The sequence below is a fragment of the Rhinolophus sinicus genome, chromosome 13, assembly GCF_057876585.1.
Source record: "Rhinolophus sinicus isolate RSI-liver-muscle chromosome 13, RSI-T2T, whole genome shotgun sequence".
Taxonomy (NCBI): domain Eukaryota; kingdom Metazoa; phylum Chordata; class Mammalia; order Chiroptera; family Rhinolophidae; genus Rhinolophus; species Rhinolophus sinicus.
The window spans coordinates 60,906,683-60,927,528 of record NC_142513.1 but is presented as its reverse complement, the minus strand read 5'-3'; the positions used below and the strand labels follow the sequence as shown (position 1 = coordinate 60,927,528).

Below are 20,846 nucleotides of genomic sequence, written 5' to 3'. Positions count from 1 at the left end.
TGTTCTACAAAAGACCCTAATAAGAGGATTTTTTAAATGAAGCTATAAATCAGGGGAAACTGTCTACAAACCACATATCCCCATTAAGGGAATTCTAACGCACCAAAGGAGCTAAAACTCCTTCATATATACTCACCCTACTATCAAAGAGAAAGGAAAAATCTATGAATTCTAAATGCTGGACACAGACTAGGGCTCCATTTGCATGTTTACTGCCAACTCTAGTCTCATATTACTTTCCATTAAGATCATTCTCTTTCTTGACCTCATCAGGGACTGTCGGTGAATGGACTTTTAATTAAATCTCAGAATTATGTGCTAATCCCACAGCCTTACATTATAAAACAGAGCTCCGAGCTCCGTCAGTACTTCCACATGACAGTTTAAAAAAAGATGTTATGCGTCTTTTGAAGGGCAAGCTTCCCTTCGTTATTCCTTGAGTGGGGAAAAAACCTGTCAATATCTATCCGGGGCTGGCCAAGGAAGAGCCGTGGGAGCCAGGGCTCGGACGAGCATGGAAGAGGACTTGCTGACGACATAGGAACAACTCAGCAGTGGGGTTGACCAGGACAGAGACACTTGGCCTGTCACACTCGAGGACGTCAGCCATGCCCACTGAGGAAGGACTCATTATTGGTGTTGCTCTGGGTACGTGCCTCTGAGCAGGGACCTATTTTATCGGTGAACTACAGAAAAACCATGGCTGGTTCATTCCGTAGCATGAGTTGGATTCTTCCTTGCGCCCCAACTGTTCACTTGTCTTTCCCATCATCTGGTTGCTAAGCACCGTGGTAAGGGCCCCCCAGGCACCCGTAGTCATCAGCCTGGCGCACCCAGGTAAACGGCCTCCTCGCATCAGGGCCTGAGCAGAGCCCGTCAGAGCATGGCCGCCTGCCACTCCGCGTGTCTTCCCTGCTCCACGCATCCAACGCTCTCCTGGCTACGCTGCTAACACATCCCAGAAAGTGTTTACAATGTGTGCAGCACAGAGCTTAGCCCAGAACCGGGCGACCTCCAAGGCACCCAGCCACAAGGCGCTTCTCCGGCTCTGCCTTCACTCCTCTGAAGAACTCACCTGGGTCTTGTCTCTGAGATCCCCCTGGGCGATGAAAAGCGAAGTTCTGCTAATAATTGTATCCCCTGCTCCCCACTTATGGGTACCTTATTTTTGGACTTTCACATGTATAGGTCTGTCTTTTCATAAATTATAGATTAATAAAGCATAACTAACTTATGCTTATCCATTTTATAACATAGCTTAAAACGTACCCCTACATGAACCACACCAACCCTCAGAATTCCCTGTTCTGATAACCAAGGGAGTCACTGCTACATGGATTTAAGGGTGACAGCAGTTAAGATGTCTGGGCTGCTAGTAAACTACCAACATTTTTAGTGATATCGAACGCTGGTGACTAGATAGTGAGAAGGAAACTCTCCCAGGCTCCCAATGGGAGCACGAACTGCACAACCTGGTAACAAAGAAAGGTATTTGTGTACAAAGACGTCCCAGATTCTATGACCAATAGTACGGATAACTACAATATTGACAATACTGATAACTAAAAAGCAACTCAGAGGCAAGACCAGAAAATGGGGAAGCAGAATTCAATGTCATCCAACCCTTGGGTCTATTATTCGGCCAGGAGAAAACTATTTCTGTTTACAGAAACAGCCAGACAAGCAAAGGTCAGCAAGAGCCAAGATAAAAAGAGATGGCCTACTGCCCCCTAGGACTAAATAGGAATTAGTGTGAGGAGTGAGTAAAGAATACAGAGAAACGGCCGGTGTAGAGAGGGGATCCTAGAATACACGCTAGACAGAGATACAATTTATTGCCAACGATCTGTGGAAATTTAGAGAAATGTTAAATGGTCCAACATTCTTGCCATATCAGGAAACTGAGCACTTACAAATTGCACATTTCAGAATTTAAAACTTTAAAGGCTGCATTCTCTAAAGAAAAAATAAATCAGAAATTAAAACAAAATAAAAAATGTTGTTTGAAAAATTACAAAATACCCCCCTTTGCTCTGTCCTACAAACGTTTTAACTTTTGATGAAACAGAAGGTTTCTAGGAAAAGGTTCATTACCAGAATTGATTAAAAAAGCAGAAAACCTAAATAATCCAATCACATAAAAAGTTTTCAAAAGTTGTCAGCGACAAGTACTCCCCCAAAAAAGTCTGTTCCCCACTTATTTTCCTATCAATCTTTCAAACCTTCAAGGAACAGGCTACTCCTGTGCTATTTGAACTGATCCAGAAGAGAAAACGTGATGGAAAAGGCTTCCATCCATTTTATGAAGTTAACAAAATTCCTGATATGAAAACCTGAGAAAGCAACACTAATCAGTATTACTTATGAATACAGATGTACTGCTTTTCAACAACACATTTGCAAACCAAATCCAGCTGAATACTAAAAGGACAGCACATCATGGCCAAGTCCAGTGAATGCCAAACACACAAGGATGATTCAATATTAGAAAACCTATGAATGTGATTCATCACGTTAGAAAGTCCAAGGGGTAAAAGATGATGCTTATCGAGATAACTCTGATACCCTATCAACCAAGCAAGCTCGAGTTCCAGCTTACGCGCACCCTGCTGTCGGCAGCTGGTCCAGCAGGGGGACCCAGCACCCCAGGAGTGCAGAGCTACACCAAGGGGTGGCCAACCAGAATCTGGGAGTATCGACCCCCTCCCTCCAGCCAAATATCAGAGAAGGAGAATCAACACACACAAAAGTAGACAGGGAATGGGGTCAACCAGCTACCGCAGTTTTTTGTTTTTTTCAAATTGTAGCCCCTTCGTGGGTCATGAAATTAATTTAGTAGCTCTTACTTAACCAGCCAGTTTTTTCATGGAACCAACTGGAATGGAATGCGTAAAAAAGCAAATAATGACAGTGAGTCTCTCACAGGAAGGATAAGCATGGTTTCTTGAAACTTCTGTTCCTGTAACATGAATACATACACATGTACATGCGCTGGGTCATGATGTTAATTAATTCACTTCTTCATGTGGGTCACAGTCAAGAAGTTGTAAGGAGCACTGAACTGGGGGTAAAGGGGACTCAGTTTCTAGATTTCTCCTTGCTACAAACCAAGGATTAGGCTTAAAGTTAAAGCAAGACAGTAAGGAGGGTACGTCCATCTCCTGAAGTAAAGCTGGCCTTACAGCGTGAAGGGACAATTGGCTACAATTCCTCATTAGGGATGACTCTTCCCAATTCAGTCATCGGAGGTTTAAGATGGTGGTGTGAATGCAGTGATTAAAGCAGGCTCTCCAGAGCTATACTGTCTCAATGAAAAGCCTGGCTTTGTGAGATTCGATTCGATTAATATTCCAAAGTATCCACTCCCACCCTTCACCCCACACATCCAACCTCGAGGGGAGGAGCAAACCTGCCCAGCTCAGTGATTCTGGGGTTGCCAGGCAACCTGCTCTGCCTTCACAGAAGGTGAGGGTACTTCCCTACCCACTGACTATGGCTTCGGCTAGGTGAGCTGCTTTGGCCAATGGGACGTTAGCAGAAGTGCCACAGCAGAATGACACAAGAAATACCCTTGGGCATTTGGATTTGCTCTTCTGTGACTCTGTCATCAGCAAGAGAAGATCATGCACTGGTTAACCTGCTGGTCTAACCAAGGAGAAAAAGAGACTCCTGGAGCACAGCCCCATTACAAAGACAAGAGAACCCTCACAAGACAATGCATACACGTTTTTAAAAAAAAAAAAAAAAAAAAAAAAAACAGAAGGAAACATAAGCAGAATGTAGTCAATGAACAGGTATCACTTGATGAATTAACTCAGAAAATAAAATCCACAAATAAATTATAGACAACCTGACCTCTCTGTTTAAAAGCTCAAGAAGAAACACAAGAATTTAAAGGAAACGTTTTAAGACAACAGAAAAAGTAAGCTTAGGAAAAGAATGGCGAAAATAAAAAACATTAAATTTAAAGACCACATTTTACAACCTTTCCCCAAACACACATACACACACACGAAGACAAACATTTTTTCACATAAAAATTATTTCCATCATGTCCAGATGACAATGGACTTAGCATAAAGAAGAAAAAAATGTAGGTATTATGGCAGAGCAAGTGAGGCACATAAAAGGGGGGAAAAGAATCATATTGGCCAGAGTCGTCGTCAGTAATAGTCAATGTCAAAAGTACAGAATCAATATGTACCAAGACCTGAAGAAAAATGGAGTAAGACAACAATAAAATTGTTGACTTTTTTTCTGTTCTTTTTAAGAAATAGTAACTACACGTATGTTGGATCTCCTCGGTTATTTTCTATAATCCTTCATTCGTTTTATACTTCGTCTTGTAGAATACCATTCTGTCTAGCGTCCCCCTGACTGCTTATTCCATTGTGTCGATTTTTGTTGCCTCTAAGGGGTTAGCTGTTTGCTGAGAACAGCAGGTGAGGACGTGAGGTAGGAAACAGGACCAACTAGTCCGTAGCTTCAATGCTGCTTTGTCGTCTGGTTCATCCTCTTACTAAATATGCTCATTCTTCTTCTCTAAAATCACGTCTTCCTTTTATTGTCAACATGCAAAAGTCAGTGAGGGTCTCAAGAAACCCTCTTAATCCACAGCCCTTTGCTCTCGAAACCCTCCCCTGACCTTATCCCACTTCACCATCAGCAGTCTGCCTCTGTGGAGACAACAAAAATTCTGTCAACAATTTTCCCCTTCAACACCCTGTCCCTTGCCATTTTTGGTGTCACACTCGGCCTCCCTGGGGACAATACCCACATCTTTTGAGTCCCATCAGGGCCCCCAATTTCACTGATCCTACCACAAGTTTATTAGATGGGCACAGTATGTGACAGTCATTCTTAGGGAAATCTGTCCTGCCCACAATCCAAGGAGACACATGTCAGCCTTTAGCATCCTCTGTCACTCGGATCTAGACTTCATGGCACTGAGAAAAAACACTTCACAGCTTGTGTTTGGGGACAGGTGGCATTTCCCTGACTAAATACATTCTAAAATAAAAATGTCAATGTTTAAAAATAAACACAACACTAGGGAAAAAGAGAGGTACATATATTTTCTCTCGTTATGAGATTGTTTCTAAGCATGTGCAAAAACAAAGAATTCTTAAGAAACGCCTTAAGTAGACTACTTGAAAATGTTAAATGTCAGTATATCAAAAATGTAAATAAAAACATTAATGGCAAAATAGGAAAATTATTTGCAACATATTAAAGACAAAAGCTTAACATTCTTTATATATAAAGAGCACTTACAAACTAATAAGGAATCCTCAATAGAAAAACCGGCAAAAGGATGGATAAAAAAATCTGTTATTCTACTTTTAATGTCTTAAGGAGACCGTACACAAGAGCAATTCTATAAATGACCCAAAAGTATTTTTAAGAATCTCTCACTACTAAGATTTCCTTAAATCTCGTATTGCCAACTATTGCAAACTAAGAGCACACACTCATAGAAGCTTTCTGGAAGGCGATCTGATAGTATACATATGAAAGGTCTTAAAATTGCACATAGCTTTTGACCCACATTTATACCTCAAAATACGTTTTTCTAGAAATGTATTCAAAGGAAATAATCACAAGTGTGAGCATAGATGGTTGTGGAAATATTTATGGCAGCTGTATTTGCAACAGCAAAAACACTGATCAGCCTGTGTGTTCACCAGGAAAGGATTCGTTAATAAAATATTAATGAATGATGCAATACTACGAAGACATTAAATATTACTATAGGAAAATATTAATAGCGTGTAGAAATATTCCTCCTCATCATTAAATCTTTAAAAAATTATAATCAAAATGTAGTATAATCACTTCTTATAAGACACATATTTATGTTGCTGCTCTAAGAAGAACATTAGAAATAAACACCACAAATTCCTAACAATTGATAGAATTAAAGGTGATTTTTGCTTTCATCTTTGTCCTTGCCTATGTTTTCCATATTTTCATAATGAGTGTGTTTCATCAGGGAGGAAAAACACAATGGAAATTTCAAGAGAGTCAAGAGAATTTAGAGTCCTTTAATACTGCAAATAAGTTTTTTATTAATAAAACAGTATTCTTCCTTGTTTTGGAATTATTTTCAAAATAAAGTGCGATTATATTTCTAAATGAAGGCTTGGAGAAGAAGTGCATTTCTGAGTATTTGACCACAATAATTTATAGCATACACTGGCTGGAGCAGTTCGGTGCTGACAAATTCCAGAAAGTAATTGCATAAAATATTTGGAGAGGAAACTGCTTTATGCTGCCATGCTATTTATGGAAATTAGCATCTTTGTAAAAATAAACTGAGCGCAATCACAATCATAAACCTTGAAATGTGGTTTCCATAAGATGTTAGCTTTGGTGCTTTCAGACCCACTAGCAATGCAGTGGGAGAACACAGCCTCCTTTTTTTCTATTATGAAACAATTACCTATAATTGGTTTTTTCCTCTTGTATCTTTAATCCCTCCCTTTTTCCTGGCTGCTTCCCTTTGGAGCACATATATACTAAAGTGTTCACTTTGCTTAAAAGAGAAACAAAAAACAACCACACACAAAACACCTTTTTCATGCTCCTGTTTACCTCTCAAACAGTATTCATGCAGGACCTCGCCTTCCACAGTCCACATCTTCCCCTGAAATTTCTCCTTCCAAAGTAATCAACCATTTCACAAGATCAGGGTGAGTTTTCACGTTCATGTATCCCTAAAACTTGTTTGAAACCTGAAAGAATTTTCAATTCTTCTCTCCCTTTCTCTCTCTCTCCCACGCAATACTTGTCAAGTTCCATCCCTTCAGGTTCTTAAACAGTTTCCACGTCCACATCCCCCTTTGTATGACGAACTCCCCACCCACTCCCTCTAGCAAGTGAGTTGAGGATCTCACGTTACGGATCTGGACCAGTGCCGGCAGCCTGCCGAGTCCCCTTTGCTCAAATGCGTCCCCAGGTCCAGTGGGGTCTTGCTGGTACCTCCCACCAGCTTCTGACCAAAGCCCACAGGACTCCCTGCTGCTCATTGAAACGAGGCCTCTCTATTATTCATGCAGTCAGTGAATTCCTCACGGCTCTCCCCAATGCAGCCACAAACTGTCTTTGTTCATCCTCATTGCGTCCCCCGTGCTGCCATGTACCCTACTCTTCAAACCTATGGTGTCCATGGAAGCAGGGAAGAAAAAACAGAGTTAAGAGACATTTCTGAGATGGAATAAATGGGACTTTGTTAGGGACCGAATGATACAGAGCAGGGGCAACCAAGAAGAAAGCATCAGAGTGAACCCAGGATTCTGGCTTCAAAGACGAGACGTGGGCACTGAGGACCTCCTTTCAGGAAGAGTGATGTTTGAGGCCCCCGGCCACAACCTCCTGGAGGTGGGGTACTGGCTCCTGGATGCAGTCATCTGAAGCTCATGGAAGAGGCAGACAGAAGCCTCAGAGAGAGGCCGCTCCTGCATTTTGAAGAAGTCCTCGGGTTGGAAAGACAGACAGAAAGGCCAACACAGAATTATCAATACTGTGTGTTCTAGTCCGTGTTTACGTGTAACAGTTAATGGAAAATAATGGACAACTTTTTTATCTTTTCGGAGTACATGCAATCCTATTGGAAGAGAATAACAAGAGCTTAAATTTGAAAACCTGAACAATTATGAGACCTGGGTTCCCCTGGAAAAAACCCCAGGCAAGAGCCTGTGGAGAGAGTGGGGAGAACGTAGGGAGACAGGAAGAAGAGGGCAAAGAGCATGGCTCTGGGATGGAGCAGCTGTGAGAAACAGCTAGAGATGAGCCAAAGAAAGAGGCTGAGATGGGAAAGTCAGAGAGGCAGACAGAGGAAAAGGAGGGCAGGTGTCACAGACGACAAACAAGGAGGGAACTCCCATTCACCCTCCCACTGGACTCCCAGTGGATGTGTCGAATGGCTCCACCCTGCAGTGGCAGGCCTTGGGGACAACTTGGTCATTAGGCGGAGTCTGCCTCCAGGACAAGCGTAGGCCTTTCTGCTCAGACTCCATGATCAGGGTCCACACGGCTTGGCCCACGCATCCAAAGTCTCTGTGGAGGACGAGGTCACACAGAAAGTGCACATATGCCATAAAACCCAGCGTGCCGGAAAACCTCCACCCAGACTAAAACAGGGTGAAGAGGAGGGTCACAATGTTAGAAAATGAGCAGCAAAGCACATTGCACAAAAAAAAATTATTCTAAGGAAATATGTAAATAAGGAAGTGAAGATGTGAGTTGAAGACGTTCATTGCAGGTGGGTGATGGGAAACTCAACTGACCGGACCGTCCTGGAAAAGACTCCAACACCCAACAAAGAAATGTGTTTAACAAATTATGGTGTTTGGGATCCGTAAATGCAAAGAACACAGCCCATTACCAACATGAAAGGTGTGTGGGATAGACTGACTGGAAACAATGTATAAAACAGTTATGTTTAGCAGGATTCCACGTATCAAAAGATACATATATTATATCATGGTTGTACATAGAAACAGTCTGGAAGATGACACAAGAAAACGTTTATAGTTAGTATCTGGGTGGCAGTACGAAGGTAAATTTTTTATTTTGATTTTCTCTTCATTTGTCAATTTCTTCTATTTTTCTACAATTTAAATGTTTTATTTGTATAATTTACCTGCTGGTGGGGAGAGCCTCTACACAGCAGGTCAAGCCATGACAATGAGCTCAATCACCTGTGATTCTCTCACACGTCTTCCCTGGAAAAGGAACAGCGGGGAAAGTGCCACAGACCTTGGCTCGGGAGTTCTGAGGAAGGAGGCTGAGAAGATATGGAGATCATGCATGTGAGAGTAAGAAGAGAAATAGAGGAAAAGGATGCCGAAAAAGAAAAAGAAAAAGGTCTTACCACCAATTATTTGCTATCCTAAGAAGCTGAGGTAAACGGTCAATGCAAATGTCTATGGATCTCTAACCACTGCTCCAACACAAGTCAATTCACTCGAGAGGAAACAGACACAGGAAACCCTCCCGGGTTGAGTCTGCCACCCTCCTTCTCCTGGGTCAGCAAAGCGGTTTGGAGGAGGCAGGGGAATTCTGTACCTCACGACAACCACCCAAGCTTGGATTCTGCCTTCTGATGTAAAGGAGACGGAGTGAAAGCTAAAGGCTGGAATTATTATTTGTGGTGTCAGAGGGAAGAGAATTGCCACCAGGGCCAGAGTCTCCGTCAAGATGACAGTCACAGAGACAAAAACACTATCAACAAAGAACCACCAAAATATCCAGAATCACCGAGACCACCACTAGCATTGGCCCTTAGACGAGAGCCAACATGTCTAATTTTAGTATCAAGATATTCGTTGGGACCTTTCCTGATGCAAAACACTGGGTTTTAGGGGCAGAGCTGATGACAAAGAGGAGAATCCCACCTTCTAAAGAGAGGTGTCAACATAAGCTCCCTTTGAGCTCACGAAGAAGGCACAGTAAGTCTTATTATCACCAGCTACCACTTCACTCCATCCGTAACCTCTAATGAGGACTGACATGAATAAGAAAAAGAAAAACATCACTCAGAAATTGGGCGTGCCACAAGCAGAGACAGGCAATCCACTCCCAGATGGGCATCTGCTGACACTGGACCTGGCCTGCCCCTGGGCCTACCACAGCAGGAAACGGAGAGCTGGAGGGACCTGGCAGGACCGAAAGAGGAGGCAGAATCCCATAGCCCCACTGTGTGCACAGCAAGGATGCATGCATTTCCTGGGGATGCACTGAACACAACAAGCGGTGCTGGCTTGAAACCACCCTGCCAGCACCTTACCCAACAGGGCTGCCTGCGGAGCAAGAAAACCACGGCCTGAGCACCACAAGGCAGGCCAGAGCTGGACCTCCTCCCCCAGGACCGGCAGGTTCTGCAGAGACCGCAAAAGGAGTCACACACACGCCTTCTGGAGGGCAGAAGTCAGTGAGAGCCCGAGGGCAGTGCCAGCTGGCAGAGACAGGCATCCAGCAAAGGAAAAAGCTGTTTGCCCTTCTCCCCATCCCAACCGCATTTCCAACCCCAGGAAAGCTAGACCCAGGATCATGAAAAATCAAATGCATTCCAGACCCAGCCCTCACCACTGGTTGAGGTGATAAGAGAATAAACCACGTGACCCCACGCCAGGCACCTGGAGCCACATGTCAAGCCTCCACGAGACAGGATGGAGATGAGACTTATCAAGGTGTGAGGGAGGAGGAACCAAAATTTTTAATGGGACTGGACTTTTAATAAATGAAAGTGGATCTGCCCCCTATTTCACTTCCGGCTGAGAATGGACTGGTTTGACGGAGCCCACGATTGGCTCCCTATTTATGTCCCTCGGAATTTAGACTCCCAGATGAAGGAGGCTGGAAGCGTCAGAACAGTAGCAGCTGTGTTCTCAGGGAAGATCGGGGTCCCTAAGGAGAGGGCCCAGAGCAACAGGAAGCTTCCAGAACCCGTGAGACAGGAAGAGGGAGGCCTTCCCAGCTGTCTGGGTGAGGGAAACCCGGTGAGCGCCTCCAGAAATGGCCAAGAACAGAATTAGACAGAAACAAGACTGCCGACCTCATGCCTTGCTCTGCAATCTATCACAATTTCTTGTGGTCAGCGAATGTCAGAGTTTCAAGTTTGAGCTGATTAAGTAAAGCAAAACTAGTTTCTACGAAATCAGTTGGCACATCCCACGCTCCTGATGTTCACCCTCACGCATTGCATTCGCATCGACTAATTCTCTGTCGGCCACCTGATGGCAGCACTTCTAATGTGAGGGGAGATACTAAGGAACACCTGGTGGGCCCCCAAAACCAAAATCCCCAAAAACCTCAGAGTGGCATTGTGAATCACACCCAGGCTGACACTAGAGAGATAAGCGAGTGTCCAGCCTGTGGGGGGGGGGGTACCCAGGACGGACCGACAGTCGCTAGAACTCTCCCAGGGCCGTGCCGCCCCACACCGCCCCCTCCTGCAGGAACCTCCCCTGAGAAGGTCAGACCCCACCTGCTTCCAGCCTCCGCAGCATCTTCTCTTCTCAGTTGATACCTCCCGAGTGCCCCCTACAGCACCACAGAGAAATTGCAGGCCCTTGTTTCAAACCCTTGGGAACGCTAACATTTACTGAGGGTGCACTCATGATGTGCCACCCACTGGTTTTGTTCGGTTTGGTTACTTTCTTCTGCTTGACGATGATTTCATTGCTCCAAACAGTTCTATGAGGTAGACACCCGCTCTCTACAGATGTGGAAACTGAGGTACAGAGATGGTGGCACGACAGGCAGGGAAGTGATGGCACTGGGAGTGGAACAGGGGACTCCATGGATGACGGAGAACGCCGGCCTCCTTTTACCGCCTCCTGTGCACACTGACCCGTACATGGAAACAGCACTGCCAGAGGCACGCGGATATGGAAAAATCCAAAAGAGGTGAGTGATTCAAGCTGGGCAAACACTGCCCTTGGCCAAAGGTCAACAGACTGCCTCAAAGCACATTTAAATTTTATAGGGTGAAAAGAAGACAAAATGAGATGCCTCCGTCCCATTGACCAGGAACAGATCTCTGAAGCTCTCGTAGACTGTTTCAGATCTGCGGATGGGACAAAAAGCAAGTGTCCGCTTTTTGGCCACACACTATACCTTGCTGACCAGAGAAACCTGAGAATTACCCTGAAAAATACTTAGCTTTTGTTCCAACAAAAGATACCTATTAAAATCTGATTGTGGAGCAGCATCAGTAAAATGGGATAGTGGGACAGAAGGTATGCTTCTCATGAGTCACAGAAATCACGGGGCACTGGAGCCCAACGAGGCCAAGAGACTGAAGGGAGAGGCAGAGAAGTCCGATTAACCCACCCCAGGTGTATCTCTGTGTTCCAGTGTGCATGAGCACTTAACAGACCTTAAAGCCCTTTGTAAGTGCCAGGCCCTTTGCTAGACCCCGTGGGTACGCAGGCCACCAGGCCACGTGCCTGAGAATTACATCTGAGAGGCGCTGCCGTTCTCAGGACACAATACGGACCAGATACGCTCTGTACCATTAGATCTGAGGCTACAAACTGCTTGGCCACTTCCAGGCTACAAACACATCTGTTTGACTTCCAATGCTTTAAAAATGAGGAGATAGTACAGAAAATCTGGATGGTCCAGCTCTCCAGAAGAACTGGAGGGTCTGGCCATCGTGGGCTGGTGTCCCCACTTGGCCATGATCAGCTGGAGTTGAGCAGAGGTTGGTCTTCACAGACGAAGCATATGCTATGCACTTTGCCACTGTCTCCACACATCCCCCCCCCCCATCGTCTCTCAGGCAATGCCAGCTTCAGTCCTTTGTTTGAGTCTGCCCTGTAGGCAAATGAGGATGCAATAGATGAGCTGGGTCCTCCCCGGAGAGTGGGAAAGACAAGAGTCTACGAAAGGACTGCAAACCAGTGTGACTGATATGTGTTGACAGAAGTAAACTCAGAATACTTACTTAGTGGCTGACCTAAGGCCAGACCCTGAGCTCTGCCCATTCATTGTGCTCTGTCCTCCTGCAGCCCAGCCTCTGTGTGCCTATACACACAGTCATTCTAGACTAAAAAGACAGGGCCCACCACAGCCCCACGTCATTGCTGGCATGTGGTACCCACCCTGGTATTAAGGCTCAGGACTCAGAGAAGACCCAAGGAACTGGGGTCCTTTTTACAGCTAAACCAACCAGAAATACCATCAGCTGAAGGTAAGAGAGAGCATTAGATTCTCTTTAGTATCAGGTTAACTCTAATCATACCACGTTTCAGGTGCTCTAGAACCTGAGTGCTCCTAAGAACGCAGGAGTACCTACAATGCCTCTTCCCCTCCCTCTTACCTGCAGGAGGGCAGAGTGCATGAAGACCATCCATATCTGCAGCCACCAGGGGCTGCTCCAGGAAGCCATGGGGTCCAGTCTCCTGGAGGTCTCACTTGTAGCCTACAAAAGAGGAAAGAGTTCTTTTCCAACCAGCTCTGGCCCCAGTAGCGGCATCCATGACTTCACAGGCCAATCGGAGGGAGATTGGAAAGGTGTGTGTTGGTCTGGGCTGGGGCTACCTACCACACGGTACCGGCTGGCTTTAGATGAGTCCACACCAGGGTCAGGAGGACAGCTGGACCTGTCTCAAGTTGGCAACCCACACCTCCATCCCTCTAGAAGCTGGGACATCTCTGCACCAGCCACTTTCCAGCCCATTTGTCAGAAGCAGGGTGTGGCGATTGGCATTTGACTCAGGAAGCCAGCCCGGAGCCAAGGGTTAGGGCACCTGCCAGCTTCTGTTACTTCAGGCAAAAATGAGTGGAAGGCCAACTAAACCAGCCCAGCGAGGGGACGGGACCTGCCTGAGGTCACACAGTAAGACAGGGACTATTCTGGGACTGGAATACCCGTCTTCTGCTAGTTCAGGGCTTTCCCCACCAGGTGACACCGCGCGCCCTCAGAGCCCCAGACCTGCAGCCAGAGGCCTACAGAGGAGTTAAGGGAGGTGCGGCCGGCACAGCCTCAGCGCCGGCCAGCACAGCCTCCCCAACAGTAGGTGAGGGAGAACCCGCAGGGGCCCTCCGAGGCTGGGAGCGCAGCGAGGGGTTTCCTCAGAGTCCTCCTGCCGGTTTACAGGGAAATCTGTGTGAGTCGAGACTGGAAAAGCCGAGGTCACACTCGCCTCGCGCTTCGCCTCGCGGGCGCCTTGGCGGAGCCGGTGTCCGGGGGCGGGTCGGTGGCTCCTCTCCATCTGGAGAAAGCATTAAGGGCCTGGCCTAATGCGATCCGCAAATGTGCTGCAGCTTCCGACCTGGGGCGGCGACTCTGGGCTGAAGGGAGGCGGCAGGGCCGGGCCGGGGCCCGCGCACCCCTCGGTCGCCCGCACAGCCGTCCCAACGCACACCCTCCGCGACCCGCAGCCACGACGCCGCTCCTCCCGCGCCCGGCCGCGTCCGGCGCGTCGCCTCGGCCCTTGGCGCTCTAGGCACTGGCGACTCGCGGCCAACCTGCCGGACCTTCCGACGCTCAAGGCTACTGGCTGCCGTCACCCCAAACCTGAAAGACCCCGTTCCAAAACAACTCCAGAGCGCCTCTCCGCCCGCGCGCGGTCCTCCTGTCCCTTCCCGAATCCCCCAGAACCGCGCGGCCAGTTGGGGGTTTTTTATTTTCCTATTGGCCACTCACTGACACCTTTATTTTCCAAGTTGGAGTTGTCAGCTGTGCCTAAAATGTCGCCAACCTCTCCGAGAGAGCAGGCTCCGGGTCTCACTCGGGGGGCAGAGCCTCCCTCGGCCCCGCGCCGCTCTCGGGGTACCCACCTGGCGCCGCACAAGCGTCTGGAACCTGCAGCCCTGGCGTCGCGCGCTGAGAGGCGGCGGCGGGGCGGCCCCGTCGGCACCTGGCGAGGACTCGGGCCCCGGACTTTCCCCGACGCCGGCCTCCAGCCCGCCGCGCCGCCGCCGCGAAGTTAAATGGGGCCGGGACGGGCCGCCCCGCCTCTCCCGCCCCTCCGGGCGCGCGGCGCAGCGCTGGCCCCGGCCCAGGGCGGAGGGCGCGCGCCGCCACCTGCACCTCCCGGCAAGTGCACGGCGCGCCCAGGCGCCGCCCGCCCGCGCCCTCCGCCCGCGGTGGGGGCGTCGGCGCGCAGGGACCGTGAGGGGCCGGGGCCGGCCCTCCGAGCGCGCGGGGCCGCGGCGACGGCGAGACGCGGCTGGAACGCTCCTCCGCCCGCTTCCTGGAAGCCACTCCTCGCCCGGGCCGGCCGCCAGGCGTGGTGCCAGAGCCGGGATTGCCGACGCCGACTCCGCCGCCGCCGGCAGGCGCGCTGGGGAAAGGCGGCCGCGCGCGAGCCAGCCGGGGCGCCCCGCCTCCGCCGGAGCCGGAGTGGGGATGCCGCCCCCCCACCCCCATCGGCCTCCACCGCCCCTCTGGCCCGGGCGCCGACTCTGCTAAGTCAGGCTCAGCGGCCACACGGAGGTTTGCCCGGAACCGCTGGCTCGTGCCTGCGCTCAGGCGCGCCGGGCCAGGCATGACCGAAGTCGGAGACCAATGCTCCTCCTGGCCTGCGCCGCCTCCCCTCCGGGCGCCCGGCACAGGGGCCGCGAGGCTCCAGGGAACCCGCTGCCCGCCGGACATCTCGCTGCCAGGGAGCACTTGCGACCGAGTAGGGCCACCTATTAGCTGGGAACCTGGTGCCACTTCTTAGGAGCCGAGCTTGGGTAACGGCTCCAACGCTGCCCCAATAATGGGGCGCCCAGGCCAGGGTTTGGGGTGGGAATGGTGCTGTCAGGGGCCGGGGAATGCAGTGGATTTCCCATGGACTTCTGGAGGTGACTAGAACTAAGGCGAAATGTTTGTCCCAGGCTTGGGCCTGATCTCAGAGGTATAAAACCAAGAGCAAGGGGGAGGGGGGCGTTTGGAAAGTCCGCTTTATGCCCCCACCCAAGTACCACAGGCAGCATGTCCTTGGGGACCAAGTGTTTGCCAGCCACTGTGCCAACGTCCTTATGTGCAGCTGATGTCCCCTGTGGCATGAGTGACTAGCATTCTTCCCACTTCACAGACGTGGACGCTAAGGCTCAGGGACAAATAACTTGCACACAGCGAGCTGCAAGGCCAGGATTGGAGCCCATCCCTTTTCTGAAGTTGCTCTCCTGCCTGTTTTGTGGCTGGCACATTCCAGGGGGTAGTTAGAGCTTCAGAAAAAGGAGCAGCCTTTCTGCCTTCCTCCTTACTGTCCCTTCCTCACTCCGGTGACGTCTCTGCCCAGGACCATCTCCGCACTCCATGCAGAATAGCTGGAATGTGGCAGGAAGTGAGCACAGGAACTTCCCTGGGAAAGAGCAGGGAGGGTTGGGCTCAACCTGACCCAGCACACCGATAAACATTTGGGTCTCATTAGTCACCATAGTTATGTTCTCTTAAAACCACTAAATTTGTGAACACAGAACCACTGCTCCTAGGGGAAATACAGGGTTAGGTTCCTGCCAGCCTCTGGTCACATTTTTATCAACTAATCAATACATCACCTTATTTTATGTGCACTTCTCTTTAAAAACATCGTATTTAACCTATATTGTTGGTTCCCTAACCTTGAACTCACGGCCACCAGCAGTACACCTCACGTCTGAAGGAAGCTCATCTAACACAGGTGTCTTACCTAACACAAGGATGTTCTCTAACGGGCACATTGCAGCCTTCTGCTCAGGACCACCTGACGGCACTTCAGCACGGCTCTCGAGGGCCCATTTTAAACAGCAAGAGCACCAACACAAAAGACAAAAATGTGAAACGGGGCACCACACAGACCTTGTTCCACCTTAACTGGAAACGTGCCTTTCGGGCAACTCCCAATTCTCACCCCTCATCAAATGACCATCAAAGGGCAGCACGTATTGATTTGGGGAGGGCAAGTACATTTTAGCAAGCAGATGAATTCACAAATATGGAATCGGCAATTAATGAGGACCCACTGTATGCACGTCTCATGTCAGCGTATCAGGAAAGGAATAAGGATAACATCTCAGAACACCTACCATGCACCCGGCACCATTCCAGGCACTTGTGTTAACTCAGTCAGCACACCAGCCTACGGGGAGGGGTTCCTTTTACTCCATGTTACAAATGAGGGAGACTGATGTAGAAAAGTTTAACACACATGTTCTTAGCAACTAGAGTATACCACTGCTCACGTCACTCCTGAAACCAGTCCTGGCATGTCATAGAGTCTGTTGCAAAAAAATCACATGAATATTCAAGATGAAATGGAGAATTCAAAGAGATATTATGTTTTGCAGTGGCAGCTGCACTGAGCTGAGTTCCCAGCGCCTCCGATTCAGGAAGGCATTTCTGAGAAGGCCTCAGGAGTGGGAGGTTAGTTGGGACCATTTGAGCTACTCTGCTCTAAGGTATGAATGGCTCAGCAGAACTTCCTGTCTCTTTTTCCCTGCGGCACTTTTGCTTCCTGAGCCAGCCTCCCTCCCAGGAGTGCCCCACATTACATATGGAGGCCAAGAAGGAGCCTTTCTCCCCCACAGGTTCCATTTAGCATCAGGCCAGTCCCCTCAAGAAACAGTTGGCCAGGAGTGAAAGCAGAAGGGAAGACCTCACCTGATGGAAGTGCCGCCTTCCTGCTCACCTAACAGGTCAAGCAATCCTATGTGTGTGGCTAAGGCACTGTGAGCCAGGGTGACAGGCAGCCACGGAGGGCAGACTGCAGTCGGGAGGGCCGGCTGGGCCTCACGAGTCAGGTCCCCAGATTCTCCATCTAACTCCCACACGGGAGCTCCCATTCACCACTCTGCCCAAGTGTAGACACAGAGCCTTCCCTCTACCCCGCCATCCTGCATCCTCCTCCCCTGAGGCCTGGCCAAGATGCTTAAACAAGCCATTGCAAAGGGCTGGGGATAGAAACGCACCATCAGGCCACTGGTGCAGACCCCCACCCCATCTACCACCCCCAATGAGAACCCCCACCACCTGTGGCCAACGGCAGTGCCTTCCAACTCTGAGAGGGCTAAGAAACCAAATCCATTTCCTCCCTGAGACCCACCCTCTTGGATTCCTGGTTTCCATGACCTGTCTCAGGATCTGCCTCGTTCCTGCATGAGTTTCAGAGGTTCCTACCGACCCCATCCAGACAAGCACAACAGCGCAACCTTCGTATGCAATGCAGAGAGGCCCAGGGCAGGCACGGCTGGTGATGCTAGAGTTGGGGTCTGCATATATTGTACCCTAAGAGAATGCGGACATCACTCCAGCCCCTCCGCCTGAGTTTGCTCTTGACTCCGATTTGCTCCTGCTGGGTGCAGGACTCCTGAGGCAGCCTCTGGAAGCACATCCAAGACTGTTGCAGGCTTGGAGAAAGGGGCACGTGGCGGCAAATCCTGGAGACGTCACCCTTGACTGCAGTGCCTACAGCGGCTGCATTCCCAGCCAGGGCCACCAGGAGACAACAGGCTGGGAATGGGAGGGACAGTGTTAGGCGAGCGTGGTGTCTGGGTGCGAGACTGCCTGGCGAGTGCAGGGAAGGACAGGCAAGGGGCAGGCACAGAGTGAGCCTGTGCCCCAGGGGGTGCTAGCCCTCTCCCGGTCCTCAGGGCCTGGAGTAGAAGTGACAGCATAGGTCTGGGATGTGGCTCCCACCAACACTCATTGCCTCCCTTGGCGTGGGGGGCTGGTGGAACCTCCTAGGGCTCCCATAAGCCAAAGACATCACCCTTAGTGAGAGAGGGGGTACCTGCCAATAAGGAAGGTCTGGAGAGGGGTCCCCATCAACAGCATCGCCTGCACACGGCTTCTCGGGGATCCCCAGCCCCACACGGGTAACAGTGGGGCTCAGCTACTGGCAATGGCTTTCTGCCCGTCCAGAGTGGGATCTTGCTTTGGAACATACATTTGCTTTCTAAAACGTGTTCAAAGTCTTCTCTGGCTGCTCTCCTGCCTTGGGAGCAACAGCAGCCCTTGGGAGGAGGTGTGACGGGAGGTGGCCCTACGTGGTGAGGAACTCTGTGCTTTGGCACACATGCCCTCATCCTTGGTTTCTCCTATCCCCCTGCACTGACATCCCAAGGAATACCTCAGGTGCCAATCCATGACTTCTAGTGAGGAGCTTGGAATTAGGGCTGCAGCGTCACTGGAGGTCTGAGCCAATCAAAATCTCTGTCAGGAGGGTGAGGGCAGTGTTGGACAGACTCTTTCTAGAAACTTCCAAGTCACTGGGGGTGGGGCAGGGCAGGGCTAGAGTCCCCTGAAGTGCTAGGAAGGAACAGAATAGGGATTTGGTGACCCTTCCCAGGACCAGCAAACTCTCTTGGCCCCAAACCCAAGGCCAATTCCTGTCTGGCCTCCACGGCTAGGAAGTTGTTGAACTGACCCGGTGTTGCGTGCACCTCACTCTGAGACGCGTGCACGCCACACAGACTCTACTGTCGAGCACGGACAAAACACGTACTCTGTGAAGGATGGATTTGCTTGTGCCTTTGACCTCCCCTCACTCTGCCCTTGACCCTTATCTTCTTCCCCTCACTAGTCAGGACATCCACCACCAATCCAGGCTTAGCCACAGCTCGGGGGTTCTAGGCAAGTGACTTCACTTCTCTGAACATCAACTTTCTCCATTACATTGTGAGAGAAGTATAAAACTTAGAAAGTTCCAGTAGGTCCTTCCAGTGTCGCTTCCGAGATGGTTCTTATACTTTACTGGTACAAGACAGCACACAGCTCTGCCAATCCCGCCCCTGTCTCGCCACACTCAGCACAGAGAAGGCCTCTGAGCATCCAACCAACATGAGATCTAAACCTACGACACAGAAGCAAACACTTAGGTCTCACTCAAGACTACTGATTCATACTTTGCACACAGTTCTAACTTGTCCGTTCACCTACTTTTTCAAGAGTAAATTAGAGGCTATAAATTAGATAGAGGCAGAATGCCTGCTAAGAAAAGGTGTAAGGAATGCACAAAGGTGCTGCAGAAAAACTGTGAGCGGCACAAAAGAAGTTAAAAGACACACACACACACACGTACCATAGTCTGGTGCAGCTTTGTTCACCTCGGTGGGGCTTGAGAAGGTCACTGTCATTACATGGTACTGTGTTTATGTTTATCAACCCAGGTTACCTATGAACACATTTGTTCATTAGAGTCTCTCTATGGAGATAACAGAAATACAGCTACATTTCATGAACATATTCACTCAAAGGGTTAAATTTAAGAAAAAGAAAACACCACCAAGCAACATGTAGTCCTTTAACTATTCACTCTGAGCTTTCTGAAAAATTCACATCGGGAACTTCACCTCTGACCACGCTAGGAGACCAAGGTTTTATTCCAGAATCGATTCATCTGAGCAAGGAAAACAGAGAGCAAAGACCTCCACACACTGTGTTGTTTAAAAACGTGATCGCCGTTTCCTTGCAGGTTGTCAAGACGGGTTGTGCACGCACGCATTTTCTGCAGGGCCGCCGTGCTTGTCACTCACCTGCAGCACAAAACGAGACCCGCCTGTTTAGTCTGCTTCCTTGCGTGTTCCTGACTCTCTCCGCTTGGCAATATTTGGGTTGGAAACACCACAAAGGAATACTTGAAAAGTCTTTTTTCAACTATAAGTTCAATAAAAACATTTCTATGTATTAAGTTTTGCAAAACACACTTAACTCTAGGAGGGTTTGGACAGCCAATTAGGCATTTTTATCCCTTCTTTACCGAGACTCACGCAAAAACTGTTCTATGCCTGAGTGTGAAGAACCAATTTTCCCCAGAGCCCACCGTCACATCTGGTCAGCTTTAGGCCTCAAGACCGATTCCGCTGGATGCAGTACAAAACGTATTAACTGAGCCTCCTTTGTGCCAGGTGTGTACTCAATCCTGGGAATACAAGGGCACGGTAAGATGTGGCCCAGTGAGATACAGTGAGACAAACGATGGCCTAACCTGGCACAAGTGGGAGTGGGGATAGAAGAAAATTGATGGATTCGAGAGTTAGGAGAGGAGGAAAAGTGATAAGACTTGGTGAATGATTTAAAGAGCAGAGTACTGAGGAGAGACGGGTCAAAGCAAGTGCCCTGATATTTGGCGTAGGCCAGGGGTGGTGGCCCTCAGTGACATGCACTGACATAGGGTCCGTGAGAGGAGGGGTGCATACTGGGTGGGATGGGGCCGTCCCGAGATGATGGCTTCACCTGGAACATTCTGAGCTGTGGGTGTAGAATCAGGGAGAAAACCTGGGCTGCAGATTGAGATTTGTGACTTGCAACCATGGTAGTTGATGGTGTGGATAAAAACAACTGGCTGTCTATTCAATATTTAGCCTCTTCCATATGTCTGTTTATCAGGAATTTCCGAATGCTCTGTAATGTGCATGTGATATGT

The 20,846-nt window shown here is 49.2% G+C and overlaps 1 protein-coding gene across 3 annotated transcripts in view; it reads right to left on the bottom strand.

The window, feature by feature from the left end:
* Positions 1 to 14,689, bottom strand: part of ADAMTSL3 (ADAMTS like 3) — a 188,167-nt gene extending 173,478 nt beyond the window's left edge. The window contains exons 1-2 of one of the 3 annotated variants that reach the window (XM_088789379.1): positions 14,293 to 14,689; positions 12,830 to 12,931 (exon numbers count right to left, since the gene is read on the bottom strand). In XM_088789379.1, the coding sequence (XP_088645505.1) occupies positions 12,830 to 12,898 (69 nt within the window). In that variant the 5' untranslated portion in view covers positions 12,899 to 12,931; positions 14,293 to 14,689. Of the gene's footprint in view, positions 1 to 12,829; positions 12,932 to 13,054; positions 13,343 to 14,292 lie in introns of those variants that run through there. The other 2 variants (XM_088789378.1, XM_088789377.1) reach the window with 2 other exon arrangements.
* Positions 14,690 to 20,846: the final 6,157 nt, after the last annotated feature.